The following is a 19,547-nucleotide window of genomic DNA, read 5'->3' as shown; positions in this document are numbered from 1 at the left end:
GGTATAACTCACAATTTTTCTTTTTGTAGGGAGAGTTAGAGGAGTGAAGCTTGGATCTTAGAGTGTCATTCTAATGTTATCAGCCAATTGCAGAATAGTCTTGATCCATTTTTCAGCCTCAAACACTTTATGGTCCTTTACGGCCCCAGTTCTGTACAGTAGAGTAGGACTACTTAATAGTTCACCCCTTTTCAGAAAGCGCTCAAGTCAGAAACTAGTTTCCTCCTAAGGCAAAGATTTAGAAGAGGTTTGACTACTTTTAGTTCAATTATTTTCTATCATTTAGAGAAGCACAGAGTATGTTTGGTGCATTATCCACTTATAAAGCCAACATATATAGTCATTAGAATTCCGGGCAGTAATGTAGCCTTGCTTTCATTTTTCCTACAAGAGGAGAGAAATTTTCACAAATATTCTGAAACCTGCTCTTAAACTTTGGGTTAGAAAATCATGAAAAGAAATTTAAGAAATTCATTAGGGTTATGGACAGTTTTGAAAATCTGGTGAGGGCTGCTATTGAAAACAGGCTGGTAGTTATTCAAAAAGTTAAACATGGAATTATCATGTGACACATCAATTTCATACCCCAAGGCACTGAAAATGAATACTCAAATACTTGTATACAAGACTGTTAGTAGCAGCACTATTCACAATAGTGAAAAGGTAGAAACAACTCAGAAGTCCATCACTGGATGAATGGATAAATAAAATGTGGTATATTCATACACTGAAACATTACTCAGCCATAAAAGTGATGAAATACTGATACATGGTACAATGTGGATGAACCTCAAAAACATGTGGAGTACAAGAAGGCAGACCCAATAGGTCACATACTGTATTATTTCATTTGTGTGAGATATCCCAAATAGGTAAATCCATAGAGACAGAGACCAGGATGCCAGGGGTTGTTGACAGGAGGGGAGCAACGGATAACTGTTTAATGGATACAGGGTTTTTTTGTTGGAGGAGAGCAATAAAAAATGTTTTAGAATCAGGTAGAGCTGGTAATTGCACAAGAGTGAATGTACTAAATGAATTTGTACACTTTAAAATGGTTAATTTGGTGTTATATGAATTTCACCACAAGCAAAAAATCTGGTATATATTTGTATATGTGTACCAGATTTTATGATTTCAAGGAGTAGTTCATGGATGTCAGATAAAAATTTCCTGTCAGAATTCAAGGACTTCATGTAAACTCCAACTTTAGCTGTTAACTGTGGCAAATATAACATTTTATTTGTAAATCTGGTACTAGAATAAACATGTTGGTACCAGATTGTTTATCTATGCAATTGATTAGTTTTCCTGGCACTGCTGGTTTTTTATTCCATGTAAAGCTTTTTTTTTTTGAGGAAGATTAGCCCTGAGCTAACATCTGCTGCCAATGCTCCTCTTTTTGCTGAGGAAGACTGGCTCTGAGCTAACATCCGTGCCTATCTTCCTCTACTTTATGTCTGGGACGCCTGCCATAGCATGGCTTGCCAAGCAGTATGTAGGTCTGCACCCAGGATCTGAAACCAGTGAATCCTGGGCCACCGAAGCAGAATGTGCAAACGTAACCACTGCGCCACCAGGCTGGATCCTCCATGTAAAGCTTTTTTAAACAGCTTTATTATTATATAATTTGCATACCATTTAATTCACCCATCATAAGTGTAGTTCAGTGAGTTTTAATAAATTTGTACAGTTGTGGAGAACCCTCACCAGTTTTAGACTTCATCCATACAGTTCTTTTGTGTGTGTTTGCTTTCAGACCTATTCCTGCCTCCAACCCTAGGCAGATACTGATCAGCTTTCTGTAGGTGTAGATTTGTCTTTTCTAGAAATTTCATATAAATGAAATCATATGGAATGTTTTATGTCTTTCTTTTTTCACGTAGCGTAATGTTTTTGAGATTCGTTCATGATGCATATATCACTAGTTCATTTCTTTTAATTGATAAGTAGTAGTACATTTTATGGATACTCATGACATTTTGTTTATTTAGTCGCTAACATTTGAATTATTTTGTGTTTTTAGCTATTATGAATAATACTGATACAAATGTTCATGTACAGGTCTTTGGACATGTTTTCATTTCTCTTGGGTAGATACCCAATTCTTTGTTATTTAGGTTATGGTTTTCTGTTCCCTCAGGGTTGGTTTCTGGGTACTTGTCACTTTTCTTCTGGTCTGGAGCTTTAATATACCTACTCATACTGCTTGATAGAGTACATTTTTGTTTCCTCATGGTGCTCTTATCTGGTCGCAGCTGCCACATACCACTACAGGCTGGGGATCAGGCACTGTGTATTCTGGGCCTGGCACCAGCAGGGGCTCCTCAGCTCCAGCCACTGACTTCTTTTCTCTCTGAGCAACTGATCAATGGCAGATCTGGAGCACCGGGCAGGGGGAGGGGTACTCTCCTTCCCCAGCACTTCCCCTAGCCCCTGCTTGTCTCTGAACAGATTTCTGGGCCATTGCAGGACTTTGCTCTTTCCCTTTCTGTGCCGCCACTACCAAGCTCTCCGCACTATGCTCCGGAGGATTCTGGGGCTAGAGTACCAGGCAGGGGCCGGCACGCCTCTCTCGGCAGTGTACTTTCCCCTCTGTGGCTGCCACACTCTTTACACCGTGCTCCGGACGACTGTGGGTCTGCGAACTTTCCCCACCGCCAACTTCTCTGCGCCTTACTCTAGGCGATCCTGGGGCTGGTGTCCTGGGCAGGGACAGGGCACCTCCCTCACCTGTGCACTTTCCTTGCCCCCACTGTCACACTCTCTGCACCATGCTCTAGATGATTCTCAGGCTGGGGTGCCGAGTGGGGATGGGGGGGCCTCTCCTCACCTGCACCCTTTCCCCGGTGCCACTACCACGCTCACTGTACTGTGCTCTGGACGATACTGGGGCTGGAGTACCGGATGGGGACAGGGCACCCTTTTTACCTGTGCACTTCCCGCCACCACAGCCCGTCCCTCTCCACCAAGCTCCTGCGGATCAGTTTCCACTTCCCCCAGAGGATCCAGCCCTACGACCACCTTCAGGCGTATGGCTGCGTGGGTCTCCCAGACGTCTTTTGTGGTGTGTGTATGTCTTTTCTTGGTGTATGAATGTCCTTTTGGTTGTGTCTTAGAGGGGAGAGTCCAAGGGAAGAGCTCACTCTGCCATGATGCTGACTGGTATTATCTTTTTTTATACCTGTTTTAGTGAGTATGTAGTGATGTGACGTAGTGGTTTTATGACTAATGATGTTAAATATCATTCCATGTGCTTATCAGCCATTTGTATATCTTAAATGAAATCTATTTTACTCTTTTGCTGATTTTTTAAATTGGGTTGTTGATCTTATTGCATTGTAAACAATTCTTTATAGTACCCTAATGGTGTCTTTTGTAGAGCAAAAGATTTTAATTTTGATGTTCAGCTTCTCAGGTTTCCTTTTTTCCATGGCAATATCCCTTTTATTGATATTAATCAAAGTATGAGGTCTTGTACATCAGAAAAAAATTGCATTATGCACAACTACATATAAAGACGTAAAAATACACATAGACCAACCAGTTAATCTCAACTAGTCAACCTTTGAATGTGTCTTCAATTTTGATCATCAGTGCTTTGGAAAGAACATATGTAAACTCAGCACAGGGTTGGCCTTTTGGGGTCTTAGAGCATTCACAGCACAAGGTGTTCACCTTTGAAAGTAGTGAAACATGTAAACTTTGGGCAGGCATTGGTAACACAGTGCCTCAATACCTAGCTCTTGGGCAGCCTGCCTTGGCAGTGGAGCCCAGTCATGGTCCCATATGCTCCTTTGACCAGTGAGGACTGCAGGCCTTACTGTGTTTGAAGCAGACATGTTATATCACCCCTGTTGGAGAAGCTGTACGAATGAAGGAGTACATTTGCTTCTAGTCTACTTAAAGTCATTCTTTAGGGTCATTTCAGAATGGTGACTTGGCTAAAGTTTTCTAATCCTAAACTCTCTGGCCAAACTCCAGCAAAGCCTGCTGCAGCTTAAGAGTTCTGGGTCAGGTTACAAGTTACCAAATGGTAACAGAGAAGAACTTCACTGCAGATTCCAAATGTCTTTCAGTCACTTAAATTAGCTTAAGTGGCTCCCTCCATAAGTAAATGAAGGGTTTGGGTTCTAGCAGTTGGCTGGTGACCCCCAAGCCTGTTAGAAAAATGAAGGCTATAAACTTATCAAAATAAACATCTAGGGGATTTGGACACCATGACAAACCACTTTGCTCTTGGAAACCCTAGAGATCAAAGCCACACTCTGTCCTCTTATCACAGGCTCCCTGTCTGTTCACAGTTTTCCTAATTACCCTACCTTCAATAGTGTCAATCTTTGCCTTAAACAGAGAGAGAAAAAGATTAACTTATTTTTTTCCCTTTTCTTTACCCCCTCCCATACAACTTCTTCCTAGGGGAGGTAGGCGAAGGTGCATTCCTCCTTGGGCTGGCTTGGCGTTGGAAAGTACTTGCTATGTCCACGATGCTCCAGTTCTGGTCTAGAGGGGTAGAGTATTAATGGTGGCAGATCAGGAGGGACAGACGAAAGATGTCCTGGCCATTGTGCTTTTAGTCACCATGCAAAAATGCTTAGGTGACTTCTCTCCTGGTAGCTTGCTTCTGTAGGTGACTTTGAGGAGTTGCCATTGAGTCTAGTGACGGAGACTGAAGGTACAAAGCAGAGATTTTCCTCATCTGTATGTCCTTGGTAATCCCATGAAGAAAGATTCCATTTAGTGACTCAGCAAAAATCTGTGGTTCCATGACACCTTGAAATTCCAAGTAAAATCAGTCTCTCTCTCAAAAGAAAAGTAAACATTGTCATATTATAATCAGAGTCAATCAGGATAATGAGATGAAAAGGAGAGAAAGGAAAATTGTTTTAATGTGAAGAAAGGAGCACGTGGTCCAATAGAAGCCAACCATTGTCATTTCCTCACGCTGCCTTTCCTGGGGTCTGAAGCATTTCAGCACTAACCCAGGCCAGTGTCCAGTGACTTCATCACCACGAATCCCAAGATGGAGGCCCAGGATGCAAGCTTCCCATTACCGCTAATCTGAGCCTCGGGGATGATATTGTCCATGACCACTTAGATCATGGCACCAGCGGCAAAGGCCAGAGCATAGGGCAGGATGGGCTCAGCCAGCACCTCAGCAAACGCACCAAAGACCCCAGCCAGAGGCTCTACCATACCACTTAGTTGTCCATACCAGAAGACTCTCCAGGTAGAGAAGCCAGCCCCTCACAAAGGGAGGCTGACAGCAAGGGCCTCTGGGAAATTCTGGATAGCAATTCCAGTGGCTAAATTTCCTGGCACTCTCGAAGGTGGCAGATGCCATCTTTTCTACAGCTCCAAATCCAACTCCGACAGCAAGACCCTCTGTAGGCAGAGGACTGCAGTGTTTCCTCATTGTTTTATAAACTGACAGGCCGAAGCTCTAAACTTTTGGAGGCATGTGATAGAACCAAAGGTGTTTTATTCACAAGAAATGGGGTACCCATTGGTAATCCATTGATATTAGTAATTAAGTTACATTAAATCTAAGAGAACAGAGTTAAAAATGTTCATTTAGAGCACTACACTTCAGACTTATAATAATAATAATTACTGTAATAGTTTGTCAATAGCAAATAGAATAAGATATTAATTAGTGTTTTGCAAAGTCCATTGAAGATGAGTAATTAGGGAAAATTTGGATATTATTTATATATTAATAGAATTTTTCAACTCATATGCTTTTAAGAAAAGGTTTTGTAAATACTTTATTCTTATTTGTTTTCACATTTTTAGGTATGCCATTGCATTAGCCTTAAGGGAAAAACAGCGTGTAATATTTACCAGCCCAATTAAGGCTTTGAGTAACCAGAAATACCGTGAAATGTATGAAGAATTTCAAGATGTTGGTCTGATGACTGGAGATGTTACTATTAATCCTACAGCATCTTGTCTTGTTATGACCACAGAGGTAATTTATGTGGTGCCTCATCCAGTTTTTCCTTTTTAATTTAGTTAATGTGTCTATTCAATTAGAATATCTAATGTTTTATCACGTGTTCTATATAGATAAAATGTAATACTTTACTTTCTGAGTAGATTTACTTCAAAGAGTTAAGGTTCATCTTAAAACATTCTAGCAATTATATAAATTTAGTTGTAAATTACAAATATTTCTGTTTCTCATATAATATAGTTTTTTCTTCAAGTATTTTTAAAGACTTATTGTCAGTGACATGAAAATACTTTGATGGATTTGAATACATAGTTTCATTTACATAGTGACTCTTCTCTGTGATTTTTTTCTTCTGCATCTGAGTGTTAATACAAATAGATAAATAGCTAACTTTTTAAAAAAATGGCCAAGTATGTTTAGCTTCTTCCTATAATCACAGTTCAATTTTACATATACTTATAACATTTTACATTTGGCCATGATTAGCTGTCTTTACTGTACTAACTACTTTTGTATATATTTGAATTATATCCTTGCATTTTATGAGGACACAGTACAATAGAGACCATAAATTAGCTTCTGATCTACAGAGTCTACTAAAAGCATTGTTCACTTTTCACTTTGGTGCCCAAAGTAAATTTATTTTGCCTTCTCAAAACTTGCTTCCATCTGTGGAAGATTTTCTTTAACTCAAAAATCAGGATAATGGGGGGCCAGCCCCATGGCCAAGTGGTTAAGTTCATATACTCTGCTTTGGCAGCCCAGGTTTTTGCCAGCTCACTTCCTGGGTGTGGACCTAGGACTGCTCATCAAGCCATGCTGAGGCAGCATCCCACATGCCACAACTAGAAGGACCCACAACTAAAAATATACAACTATGTACCATGGGGCTTTGGGGAGAAGAAGGATAAATGAAATCTTTAAAAAAAAAATACCAGGATAATGGGGGGCTGGCCCAGGTGGTGTAGTGGTTAAGTTTGTGTGTTCCACTTCAGTGGCCCAGGGTTCACAGGTTCAGATCCCTGGCACGGACATACACACCGCTCATCAAGCCATGCTGTGGCAGCGTCCCACATACAAAATAGAGGAAGGTTGGCACAGATGTTAGCTCAGGTCAATCTTCCTCACCAAAAAAAAAAAAAAAAAAAAATCAGGGTACTAGTTGCCAGAAAGTTATTCATTTTATGAGATGAGGCGGAAAATAATGGATAAACAGTATGAGATCCAGTATGTTGGATAGAAGATAATTTTAAGTTGCTGTCATATCCTAATAAGTGTGAATCTTGGGATAAATGCTGTAGATATAAGAAAGTGGCTTCATATTCAAGATATATGAAGGTAGAGGTGGTGATAGTTATCTCCATGGATTGTATCTGATTACTAACTGTTGAGAAGTCATTATTTTAGATTTATGAGAAAAGGAATATAATTTGATTTATGAAATATATTTAAGATACATAACTCTTAAAATTATTTTAATTTCTCCATTAAAAGAATTTCCAAGATTCCTTGTTAGAAAGAAGAGCTTTTGTTATGTCAAATCCTGCTAAGTCTCCTATTTTTTCTTTAGATTTTGAGAAGTATGCTGTACAGAGGTTCTGAAGTTATGCGAGAAGTTGCTTGGGTCATATTTGATGAAATTCATTACATGAGAGATTCAGGTATATTCTGTCGTATTGTTGAGATGTGTGCCATGTATTTTCCTTAAGAATAGCATTAAGAATTTAGAACAAGTAGTTGTTAAATATTGCTTTGAGTTTTCATGTGGCTAGAGTTCTAGTAAACTAAATTGTGGACATGATATCATATTTCCAGTAGGATCTCATTCAACTATAGCTTCTTAATAGTAATTGTTCTGGGTGAGAAAACGCAAATTCAAATAAAACAAATGGAATTAAAACTTGTTTGCTTTTAATACGGAGCTGTCTAATATGACTAATGTTAAAGAGTTTCTAAACTGTCTAGCCTACAAAGTTAACTTTCTTGATTTCTATTAAGTAATTTTAATTTTTTAAAAAACTAAGAAATGCATATTTATGGTAAAAAATAAATAAAATGAGGATTATGAAATAAACATGAGCCAAAAGAGAAGTTATAAATATCTTTTAAACTCTTACACTATTATAATGGAAAAGAAAGTGTACTTTGGATTTTAGGTGGAACTGGGAGGGCTGATGTTAACAAACAAGTTTAAAAGTTAAATGTTTAATTTGTGTGCACTTAAAATAAAACTTGGTGTTTTTTTTGTTTTGTTTGTTTTTAAAGATTGGCACCTGAGCTAACAACTATTGCCAGTCTTCCTTTTTTTTTTTCCTGGTTATTCTCTCCAAATTCCCCCAGTACATAGTTGTATATTTTAGTTGTGGGTCCTTCTAGTTGTAGCATGTGTGACGTCGCCTCAGTGTGGCGTGGCAGGTGGTGCCATGTCTGCGCCCAGGATCCAAACCAGCGAAAACCTCGGCTGCCGAAGCGGAGCGGGCGAACTTAACCTATTGACCATGCTGCCAGCCCCAAAACTTGGTTTTTATTTAAAGTGAAGCACTGAGTTCATTTGTGTTCATAGTGAAAGTAATGCGATTTAAGAAATCACTTACCCTTTTCAAATTCATAAAATTAAGTTCTGAACAGAGTTGTGTTTATTTTTTTTTTTTTTTTTGGTTAATGATAGGTTACAATATTGTGAAAGTTCAGTTGTACATTAATGTTTGTCAGTCGTGAATCTTGTATTGATTTGTTTATTTTAGGGGGAAATTCTCAACTGCCTTTCTGGTTATTTTTCCATTTTGGTGAAAACTGACTGACAGTTTTTCTGTTCAAGTCTTTCATCTCTAGAGATCATGAGGGTAATTTGGATGAAAGATGCCATATGGAATAGTAATGGTGTTTCTTCTAAGTTTGTTTCCGTAATTTTATAGAAGCCATTAACTTCTGCTTCTCAAAGTGAGATGGAAATACTATTTCCATTGTTGTGGGATTCTTGTTGGGCTCTTTGAAAAAGATTCAGTCTGGAGCTATTCATGGCAGGGTGTTATTTCAGAGTACATTGTGTTTATAGTGGTTTAGTCTGCTATCTTTCTACTGGATAGATTCATGGTAAGTACTAAAGTAGTTTTCAGTAAGGGTCTGTGGCTAAAAATATCCTTGTTAAAGTGGTCTATATTTCTAATTATTGAGCTTGAGAGAAAATAATTTTAGATACTTTTCAATAAAGTGACACTGAATTCGAAGGTATGTTTGTTTTTTTCAGAGCGTGGTGTGGTATGGGAAGAAACTATTATTTTGCTTCCTGATAATGTTCACTATGTCTTTCTTTCGGCTACTATTCCAAATGCTCGACAGTTTGCTGAATGGATTTGCCATCTACATAAACAGGTATTTTCTCTCTTTTTTTAATGTCTTTAATATTTAAAATGTTGTAAGTTGGCCTTACTATGTCCTATACTTTGTTCCTAATGCTGTCTAGAATAACGAAGACGTTTTAATGTGAAATTACTGCTCAAATCAAGCAAGCTTATCGAAATCAACTGACAAGCTTTCTACAAGTTTAAATTTCTGAGTCCCCTCTCAAACAATATATCAAAATCTCCGGGGGTAGGGTCTTGAAAGCTCTGACTTTTTTTTTTTTTTTTTAGTTCATAATAGTTTACAACATTGTGAAATTTCGGTTGTACATTATTATCTGTCCATCACCATATAAGTACTCCCCTTCACCCTTTGTGCCCACCCTCTATCCCCTTTACCCCAGTAACCACTGAACTGTTCTCTTTGTGTGTTTGTCTTCCATATATGTGTGAAATCATATGGTGTTTGTCTTTTTCTATCTGGCTTATTAACTTAACATAATACCCTCCAGGTCCATCCATGTTGTTACAAATGGGATGATTTTGTCTTTTTATGGCTGAGTAGTATTCCATTGTATATATTTACACCATATCTTCTTTATCCACTCATTAGTCAGTGGGCACTTGGGTTGCTTCCACATCTTGGCTATTGTGAATAATGCTGCAGTGAACATAGGGGTGCATGGGACTTTTGGAATTGCTGATTTCAAGCTCTTTGGATAGATACCCAGTAGTGGGATAGCTGGATCGTATGGTAGTTCTAGTTTTAATTTTTAACTTTTAATTTTTTATTAATGTTATGATAGATTACAACCTTGTGAGATTTCAGTTGTACATTATTGTTAGTCATGTTATGGGTACACCACTTCCCCCTTTGTGCCCTTCCTCCACCCCTCCTTTTCCCTGGTAACCGCTGATCAGATCTCCTTGCCAATATAACTTCCACCTATGAGTGGAGTCATGTAGAGTTCGTCTTTCTCTGACTGGCTTGTTTCGCTTAACGTAATACCCTTGAGGTCCATCCACGTTGCTACGAATTGGCCAATTTTGTCTTTTTTATGGCTGAGTAGTAGTCCATTGTGTATATATACCATATCTTCTTTATCCAATCATCAGTTTCTGGGCATGTAGGTTGGTTCCACGTCTTGGCTATTGTAAATACTGCTGCAATGAACATAGGGGTGCAAGGGACTCTTGGGATTTCTGATTTCAGGTTCTTAGGATAGATACCCAGTAATGGGATGGCTGGGTCATAGGGTATTTCTATTTTTAACTTTTTGAGGAATCTTCATACTGTTTTCCATAGTGGCTGCACCAGTTTGCATTCCCACCAGCAGTGTATGAGGGTTCCTTTTTCTCCACAACCTCTCCAGCATTTGTTACTATTTGTTATTTTTGTCATTCTAATGGGTGTAAGGTGATATCTTAGTGTAGTTTTGATTTGCATTTCCCTGATGATCAGCGATGATGAACATCTTTTCATGTGCCTATTGGCCATCGTATATCTTCTTTGGAGAAATATCTGTTCATGTCTCCTGCCCATTTTTTAATTGGGTTGTTTGATTTTTTGTTGTTGAGTTGTGTGAGTTCTTTATATATTATGGAGATTAAGCCTTTGTCGGATGTATGACTTGCAAATATTTTTTCCCAATTAGTGGGTTGTTTTTTTGTTTCAATCCTGTTTGCCTTGAAGAAGCTCTTTAGTCTGATGAAGTCCCGTTTGTTTATTCTTTGTGTTGTTTCCCTTGTCTGAGATATGGTGTCCGAAAAGATCCTTTTAATACTGATGTCAAAGAGTGTACTGCCTACCTTTTCTTCTAGAAGCCTTATGTTTTCAGGTCTCACCTTTAGGTCTTTGATCCATTTTCAGTTTATTTTGGTGAATGGTGAAAAAGAATGGTCAATTTTCATTCTTTTACATGTGGCTTTCCAGTTTTCCCAGCACCATTTGTTGAAAAGACTTTCTTTTCTCCATTGTATGCCCTCAGCCCTTTGTCGAAGATTAGCTGTCCATAGATGTATGGTTTTATTTCTGGGCTTTCAATTCTGTTCCATTGATCTGTGCACCTGTTTTTGTACCAGTACCATGCTGTTTTGATTACTGTAGCTTTGTAGTATGTTTTGAAGTCAGGGATTGTGATGCCTGCAGCTTTATTCTTTTTTCTCAGGATTGCTTTAGCAATTTGGGGTCTTTTGTTGCCCCATATGAATTTTAGGATTCTTTGTTCTATTTATGTAAAGAATGTCATTGGGATTCTGGTTGGGATCATGTTGAATCAGTAGATTGTTTTAGGTAGAATGGAGATTTTAACTGTTTATTCTTCCAATCCATGTACATGGAATGTCTTTCCATCTCTTTACGTCGTCCTCCATTTCTTTCAGAAAAGCCTTGTAATTTTCGTTGTATAGGTCTTTCACTTCCTTAGTTAAGTTCACCCTGAGGTGTTTTATTCTTTTTGTTGTAATTGTGAATGGTATTGTGTTCTTGAGTTCTTTTTCCGTTAGTTCGTTGTTAGAGTATAGAAATGCTACTGATTCATGTAAATTGATTTTATACCCTGCAACTTTGCTGTAGTTGTTGATTACTTCTGAAAGTTTTCCAATGGATTCTTTGGGGTTTTCTATATACAAGATCATGTTGTCTGCAAACAGTGAGAGTTTCACTTCTTCCCTCCCTATTCTCCACTTTTTTCTTGTAGTTGATTTTTAGTTTCCTAGCATCATGGTCGGATAAGCTGTTTGTCATTATTTCAATCTTCTTAAATTTTTTGAGGCTTGCCTTGTTTCCCATCATCTGGTCTGTCCTTGAGAATGTTCCATGTGCACTTGAGAAGAATGTGTACTCTACTGTTCTTGCATGATATGTCTAAATATATATATGACATATCTGTCTATCTATATATATCTATGAAGCCCACCTGGTCTGGTTTTTCATTTAATTCTCGTGTTACCTTGTTGACTTTCTGTCTGGATGATCTGTCCATTGATGTGAGTAGAGTATTGTGGTCCCCTACTATTACTGTGTTGTTGTTATTGTCCCCTTTTATGTTTGTTAATAGTTGCTTTATGTACTTTGGTGCTCCTGTGTTAGGTGTACAGATACTTGTAAGTGTTATGTCTTCTTGATGGAGTGTCCTTTTGATCATTGTATACTGCCTCTCTTTGTGTCTCTTTACCTGTCTTATCTTGAAGCCTACTATGTCTGATACAAGTATTGCAACACCTGCTTTCTTTTGTTTGACATTAGCTTGAAGTATCAGTCTTCCATCCCTTCACTCTGAGCCTTTGTTTGTTGTTGGAGCTGAGATGTGTCTCCGGGAAGCTTCATGTTGTTGGGTCTTTTTCTTTAATCTATCTCGCCACTCTGTGTCTTTTGATTGGAGAATTCAATCCATTTACATTTAGAGTGATTATTGCTATATGAGGGCTTAATGGTGCCATTTTATCACTTGTTTTCCTGCATTTCTTTTGTTTCTCTTCGTGTATATTTTGGATTGCCAATTTGGTTAGGTAGTTTTTCATGATGGTTTTCTTAGTTTTGTCCTTGTTTATTGTTTGTGTCTCTGTTCTACTTTTTTGCTTAGTGATTACTATGAGGTTTGTATGCAAAATCTTGTAGATGACATAGTCCATTTTATGATGACCTCTTATTTCCATAGACTAAGCCAATTCAGTCCCTGTGCCCTCTCCTCCTAAGTTGTTTTTGTCATACCTTATTCCATCTTGTGTTGTGAGTTTGTGGTTAAAATGACAAGATTATCTTTGTTTTTTGTGTTTTCCTTCCCTTTATCTTTAATGTTTTAATTGAGTATTTGTTAACCTGTTCTGATGGATAGATACAATTTTCTGATTTTGTCTATGTATTATGTCCTTACTCAGGGCTTTGTAACCCCTTTCTTCCTTTTTTTTCCAGGTATGAGGGCCTTCTTGAGGATTTATTGTAGGAGTCGTCTTTGGCAATGAACTCTCTTAGCTTTTGTTTATCTGGGAAAGTTTTTGTTTCTCTGTCATACCTGAAGGATATTTTCACTGGATAGAGATTCTTGGCCAAAGGTTTTTGTCTTTGAAATATTTGAATATATCATTCCACTCTCATAGTGTATGAAGTTTCTGCTGAGAAATCTACTGAAAGCTTCATAGGGGTTCCTTTGTAAGTTATTTCCTTCTATCTTGCTCCCCCAAGTATTTTTTCTTTGTCATTGACTTTTGTTGGCTTCACTACTATATGCGTTGCAGTTGGTCTTTTCACACTGATATAGTTAAGAGATCTGTTGGCGTCCTTCTCGTGGATTTCCATCTCTTTTCCCAGGTTTGGGAAGTTCTCCAGTATTATTTGTTTGAGCAAGCTTTTTGCTCCATCTTCCTTCTCTTCTCCCTCTTGAATACCTGTCGTCCTTATGTTGCATTTCCTAATTGAAACAGATATTTCTCAGAAACTTTCTTCATTTCTTTTTAGTCTTAGTTCTCTCTCATCCATCTAAAACATTTCTACATTTCTGTCTTTGGTTTTGCTGACTCGTTCCTCCATGATACCAGCTCTGTTGTTCAGGGAATCCATATTCTGCTTGATCTCATCCATTGCATTTTTCATCTCCAATGTTTCTGATTGGTTCTTCTTTATAGTTTCAATGTCTTGTGAAGTTGTTCCTGAATTCGTTGAACTGTCTAGCATTCTCTTTTAACTTGTGTTTTTTAATGATAGCTATTTTTAATTCTCTGTCAGTTAGATTATAAATTTCTGTGGCTTCAAGATTGATTTCTGGGCAGTTGTCATTTTCCTTCTGGTCTGGAGATTTAACATATTTTTTCATACTGCTATATGGCATGGATTTGTGCCTCTGCATTGCGGTAGTATTTGATTGCCACTTCCACCTGTTTCCATTGGGTGGGAGTCAAGAGCTGGGTATTCTGAGCCCACTGAGATCTGCAGGACAGTGCCCAGGTGCTGGGCTGGGGCACCCAGCTCCAGGGAGGGGTCCTTTGAAAGTTCTGACTTTGAGGAGAATCCAAGTTGATCCTGACGATGTGCCAGGTTTTGAAACTACTGCTTTTACTTTTACAGAGAGCCATGAGTACACAGTAAAGAATTTCCTCTAAGACCTCAGTACCAAGGAAAAGCTAGGCATCTCCTGAGCATATGATTTGACTTTTCTTAAGTGAATATAGTGAAACTTGACTGTGTTTCCTTTTGCATTTCTAGTCCAGTTTAACAGCGGGATAGGACCTTATAAGACCATTTGTTTATGTGTATTAAATTTATTCTTCATTTTATTTTCCTCCCCTTAATTTTCCTCTACAGCAGTATCCTCAGAAACTTACTTTTATCTGTTTATAAGCTCTCTGATGGCATTTTTGTGACATCCCTGTTGCTTCTGTAGGATAGAAACCCAGTGGATCTTCTGGAGTAGCTAGGTCAATCTGCTGCTTTAGTAAGGCTTTGAAAAGCCTCTGTGGGACAGAAAAGTCCTATTTTACCTCGGGGCATTGTCTGTCACCATACTACTGCTCTGTAGAAACAGGCGTGTTCTTTACAGCATCACAGGTCTAGGGTATGGATCCAAGATTATTATTGAAACTCAAATCACATATTTGGCCCTGGTTGTGGAACTGGTGAAATTGAACAGATGGTAGAATAATTTGATAGATCTAATTTTTCCATATTCTTCTTTTGCCTGGTTTTTTAAGTATTTTTAAAAGTATTTTCCTTTTTGAAATGTTGAATTCAGAAGTTTATTTCCCCATGGTCTTTTAGGTAGGTCAAATACACAGCATTATTTTGAAGTAATAAAATATATATTTTCATTATTTCTCCTTCTTTTTACAGCCTTGTCATGTCATCTATACAGATTATCGGCCTACTCCATTGCAACACTACATTTTTCCAGCAGGGGGAGATGGCCTGCACCTTGTGGTTGATGAAAATGTAAGGGAGTAATTGTCATTCCTATATCTATAATGTCATACTTTGTTGTTTATATCTGTCTCAATCTAGGGAAGAATGGCAGAGATCCTTTTTCTTTTCCTAAATAGTTTCACTATCCAAAGTTGTTTTTGTGTGTGTGTATTTTTATTTCAAAAATTATATTTAAGACTTGTGTTTTTGTTATGAATGAGTTAGATTCCCTTCCTTTCCCAGTATTTTAAAATGCCTGGAGAATGGGGGCCCTAACATGTTTCACATATCTTATGCTTGCTTTTCCTGGTTTTATCATCTCTTTATCACCTTTTATTAGCTCTTAGCACACATCATTTTTGAACTATTTTAGTGCCTTTGTTATAATTATTATTGAGTTTCTGTTATTTGAGTAGGCTTTGTTTTGAGGTATGAAAAATGTTTAGATTTCGATTAAATATTAGTGAAGTTACATAGAAAAATATCTGATTCCAGGGTGACTTTAGAGAAGATAATTTTAATACTGCAATGCAAGTACTTCGAGATGCTGGTGATTTGGCAAAAGGAGATCAGAAAGGGCGGAAAGGAGGAACAAAAGGTAATTTGGAACTTTATTTTGAGAGAATTTTACATTTAAATTGTATTTTCAAATTGCATTTCTTGTTATTTTGTTTAACTTAGGCAGGTATATAAAGATCTAGATAGTATATGATAAAATTGGATAAGTAAAGGTAGAACTCTTTTTTTTATATGACGTTTATTGAGGTATAATTCATATACTATACAGTTCACCCATTAAAGTATACAGTTTATGCAGCCATCACAACAATTTTTTTATTGAGATATAATTCACATACCATGAAAGTCACCATTTCCAGTGGATCTTAGTATATTCACAAAGTTCTGCAACTACTTTGCAGTACAACTACTAATGCAACTAATTCCAGAGCATTTTCAACACTCAAAAAGAAACCCCGTATCCATTAGCAGTCTTTCCTTATTTTCCTCCAGCCTCTTCCCCAACCCTTTCAGCCTTAGGCAATCACTAATCTACTTTCTGTCTGTGTTTTCCTTTTCTGGACGTTTCATATAAATGGAATCAAAATATGTGTGGTCTTTTGCCACTGGCTTCTTTCACTTAGTTTGTTTTCAAATTTCATCTGTTACAGCATGTGCCAGTACTTCGTTCTCTTTTATAGTCAAATAACATTATATTGTATGATTACACCGCATTTTATTTATCCTTTCAGTTGATGGACGTTTGGATTGTTTTCACTTTCTGATTGTTGTGAATAATGCTGCTGAAAACCTATGAGTACTACAAGTGTTTGTCTGAACGTATGTTTTCTTTTCTATTGAGTATATAGCCAGGAGTGAAATTGCTGAGTCATATGGTAATTTTATAGTTAACCTTTTGAATAACTGCCAGATTATTTTCCAAAGTGACTGCACCATTACACATTCCCATCAGAAGGGTATGAGGTTTCCATTTCCTCCATATCCTTACCAGTACTTAGTATGTATTCTGTACATTTGGCTGTAGTCATCCTAATGAGTATGAAGTGGTATCTCAGTGTGGTGTTGATTTATGATGTTTCCCTAGTGGCTAATGATGTTGAGTATCTTTTCATGTGCCTATTGGCTATTGTATTATCTTCTTTCAGGAAATATCTATTCAAATTCTTTGCCTGTTTAAAAATTAGATTGTCTGGGTCCAGCCTGGTGGCCAAGTAATTAAAGTTCCTCATGTTGCGCTTCAGTGACCCGGGATTTGCAGGTTTGGATCCCAGGTGTGGACCTATTCTACTCACCAGCCACTCTGTGGGCGTGTCCCACATACAAAAAAATAGAAGAGGATTGGCACAGATACTAGCTCAGGGCTAATTTCCTGAAGAAAAAAAAGGAGGACTGGCAGCACATGTTAGTTCAGGGCAAATCTTCTTCAGCAAAAAAGAAAAAGTTAGATTGTCTTTTTGTTGTTGAGTTTTAAGAATACTTTATATATTCTGGATATATATAAAGACTCATATCAGATGTGCGATTTGCAAGTATTTTCTCCCATTCTGTGCATTTGGCTTGTCTTTTCACTTTATTGTTGGTGTGTCTTGAAGTATAAAAGTTTTTAATTTTGATGAAATTAAATTTATCTGTTTCATTTTTTGCTTGTGCTTTTGGTATCATATCTAAGAATGTTCTGCCTAACCCAAGATCATGAAGATTTACTCCTGTATATTTTTTAAGAGTTTTGTAGTTTTAGTTTTTACGTTTACGTCTATGATTGAGTTAATTTTTGGGTATGGTTTATATACTATTTTTTACAGGACCATCAAATGTGTTCAAGATTGTGAAGATGATTATGGAGAGAAATTTTCAACCTGTAATTATATTCAGTTTTAGTAAGAAAGATTGTGAAGCCTATGCACTTCAAATGACCAAATTAGATTTCAACACAGGTACTATGTCATTTCAGTATAGTTTTAATGTTATGTGAAAATGGGTATAAATATATTTCTGGTAAGACATTGTCTATTGTGTACTACTAGGATATGCGGTTCACCTCATAGGTACAGTGGTAGGTACTCATCACATTTGTAAAAGCTTTAAGAGGCCCTTGATTTATCATTTCTTTCCTTTCTTCTATCTTCTTTTATTGGAAGGTGTAAGTACATGCACTGTGTAAAATTCAAAGAAGGCCACTGAGAAATAGTAGAATCATACCTTCTTATGCATCATTGCTATAAGCTCCTTAGTTATTGTAGTTCTCTGGCTAATTAAGGATAGATCTCTTAGTCAGACCACCTTCTGTATAGAAAGTACTGTGCTCCATTCTTCTAGAAATCCAAACTGGGAAGATCTGCCCTTACCTAATTGTGGTATAATTTTTGAATAATGTGAAATAACTTCTAGCAAATTAATAAATGATTCCCATATATTAACTATAAATGTAACTCACTTAAAGTCACACAGCTAGATAGTTGCACAGCCTGGCTACAAATTGCAGCATGATAAATACCAACCAAACCATCATTCATTTCAGTCTTTTGTATATGTAATCCTGTACAGTGAGAAGTAAATAATGTCTTCAATCATCCAAAATCAAATTTCAGTTGTATTGTTTTCTTTATCAAGGCACAGAACTATACTTGCATATCAAAGCTAATTTTTACTTATCCATGGATAAAAGTAACAAATGACAGATAATACCCACATTACTTCTTCAAGCCAATAATAGTTTGTGTTTTGATTACATGAATTGCTCTGCTTAGAAATGTTTATAACTACCTGTGCTGAATATGCTTAATGTTGCAGGGTTATATATTGATTCATTGAACAAATATTTATTGACTGCCTATTATTTAATAGACACTATATAAGAAGGTAGTATAATGGTTAAGAGCATAGGCTTTGGAATTGTTGATCCAACAGTTAATGGCAATGCCCATTATTTTTTCTAAGCCTCGCTTTCCTCAATAATGGATATTAATCCCTGTGTCCTGTAATTGTTAGATTTAAATGTTGCATGTAGAGCACTTAGTGTAGTTATTGTTACTATTTTGGTAAGATAGTACTTTTATTCATGGATTAACTCTGCTAGATATGTTTTGAAAGGCAGCGAATTTTATTAAACCATTATGTAGTAATTTTTGTCTGCTTTCCCTTCTATCTTAAATATTGACTCTTTATTTTTATTCTTTATAGACTCTCATTCTTTGCACTGTGTGAGGTTTTTGTATTGCTGACTCATTTAGATATTTATGTACCTTGGATTTTCTCTCTTAGATGAAGAAAAGAAGATGGTTGAAGAAGTATTCAGTAATGCAATTGACTGCTTGTCTGATGAAGATAAGAAGCTCCCTCAGGTGTGTGTTTGATGTCCCTAAGTAGTATGGATATTAGTAAATAGCATATATTCACTTTGCATTTCTTGGTGGTTACTATTTGCACATTGCAGTAAATATGTTGCATTGTGCACTGCAGTAATAACTTGACTTATGTTTTAAACTTCTGAAAAGGTGACAAAAGGAAAGATTTGTTGCCTGAGGGAACTTTTCTTTGAAAGCTAGCGTGGTCTGGAAATTACTGTTGCTCTTCCTAATACTACAAAATTTTTAATGCTGGTATTCAGGCTCTATATTTTGTAATTTATAAGTCTACCAAACAAAACAGTAGAGCATATCTAATGAAAATCATGTGTTTAATGACGGATTTAATGTCTACTTTGCTTTAATACAGTGGTTTTTTTTCCTTTGACTATTGAAATTGCCTGGGGAGTCTGTGTGCCCCTCCCAAAGATTCTGATTTAACTGGTCTAGTGTGTGTCCTGGTCATTAGAATCTTTCATAAGCTCCCCAGGTGA

General features: G+C 37.1%; 1 protein-coding gene across 1 annotated transcript in view; it reads left to right on the top strand.

The window, feature by feature from the left end:
• MTREX (Mtr4 exosome RNA helicase) overlaps positions 1-19,547 on the top strand; it is a 116,813-nt gene that overhangs the window by 25,564 nt on the left and 71,702 nt on the right. The window contains exons 6-12 of the mRNA XM_014860340.3: positions 5,797-5,971; positions 7,527-7,617; positions 9,204-9,328; positions 15,122-15,220; positions 15,686-15,788; positions 17,512-17,643; positions 18,971-19,050. Coding sequence (XP_014715826.1) covers positions 5,797-5,971; positions 7,527-7,617; positions 9,204-9,328; positions 15,122-15,220; positions 15,686-15,788; positions 17,512-17,643; positions 18,971-19,050 — 805 coding nt within the window. The remainder of the gene's footprint in view (positions 1-5,796; positions 5,972-7,526; positions 7,618-9,203; positions 9,329-15,121; positions 15,221-15,685; positions 15,789-17,511; positions 17,644-18,970; positions 19,051-19,547) is intronic.

This window comes from Equus asinus, chromosome 10 (genome assembly GCF_041296235.1).
Source record: "Equus asinus isolate D_3611 breed Donkey chromosome 10, EquAss-T2T_v2, whole genome shotgun sequence".
In the NCBI taxonomy this organism is placed as follows: domain Eukaryota; kingdom Metazoa; phylum Chordata; class Mammalia; order Perissodactyla; family Equidae; genus Equus; species Equus asinus.
Note: the sequence above shows the minus strand (reverse complement) of the source record. Positions and strands in the feature narration are given on the sequence as shown.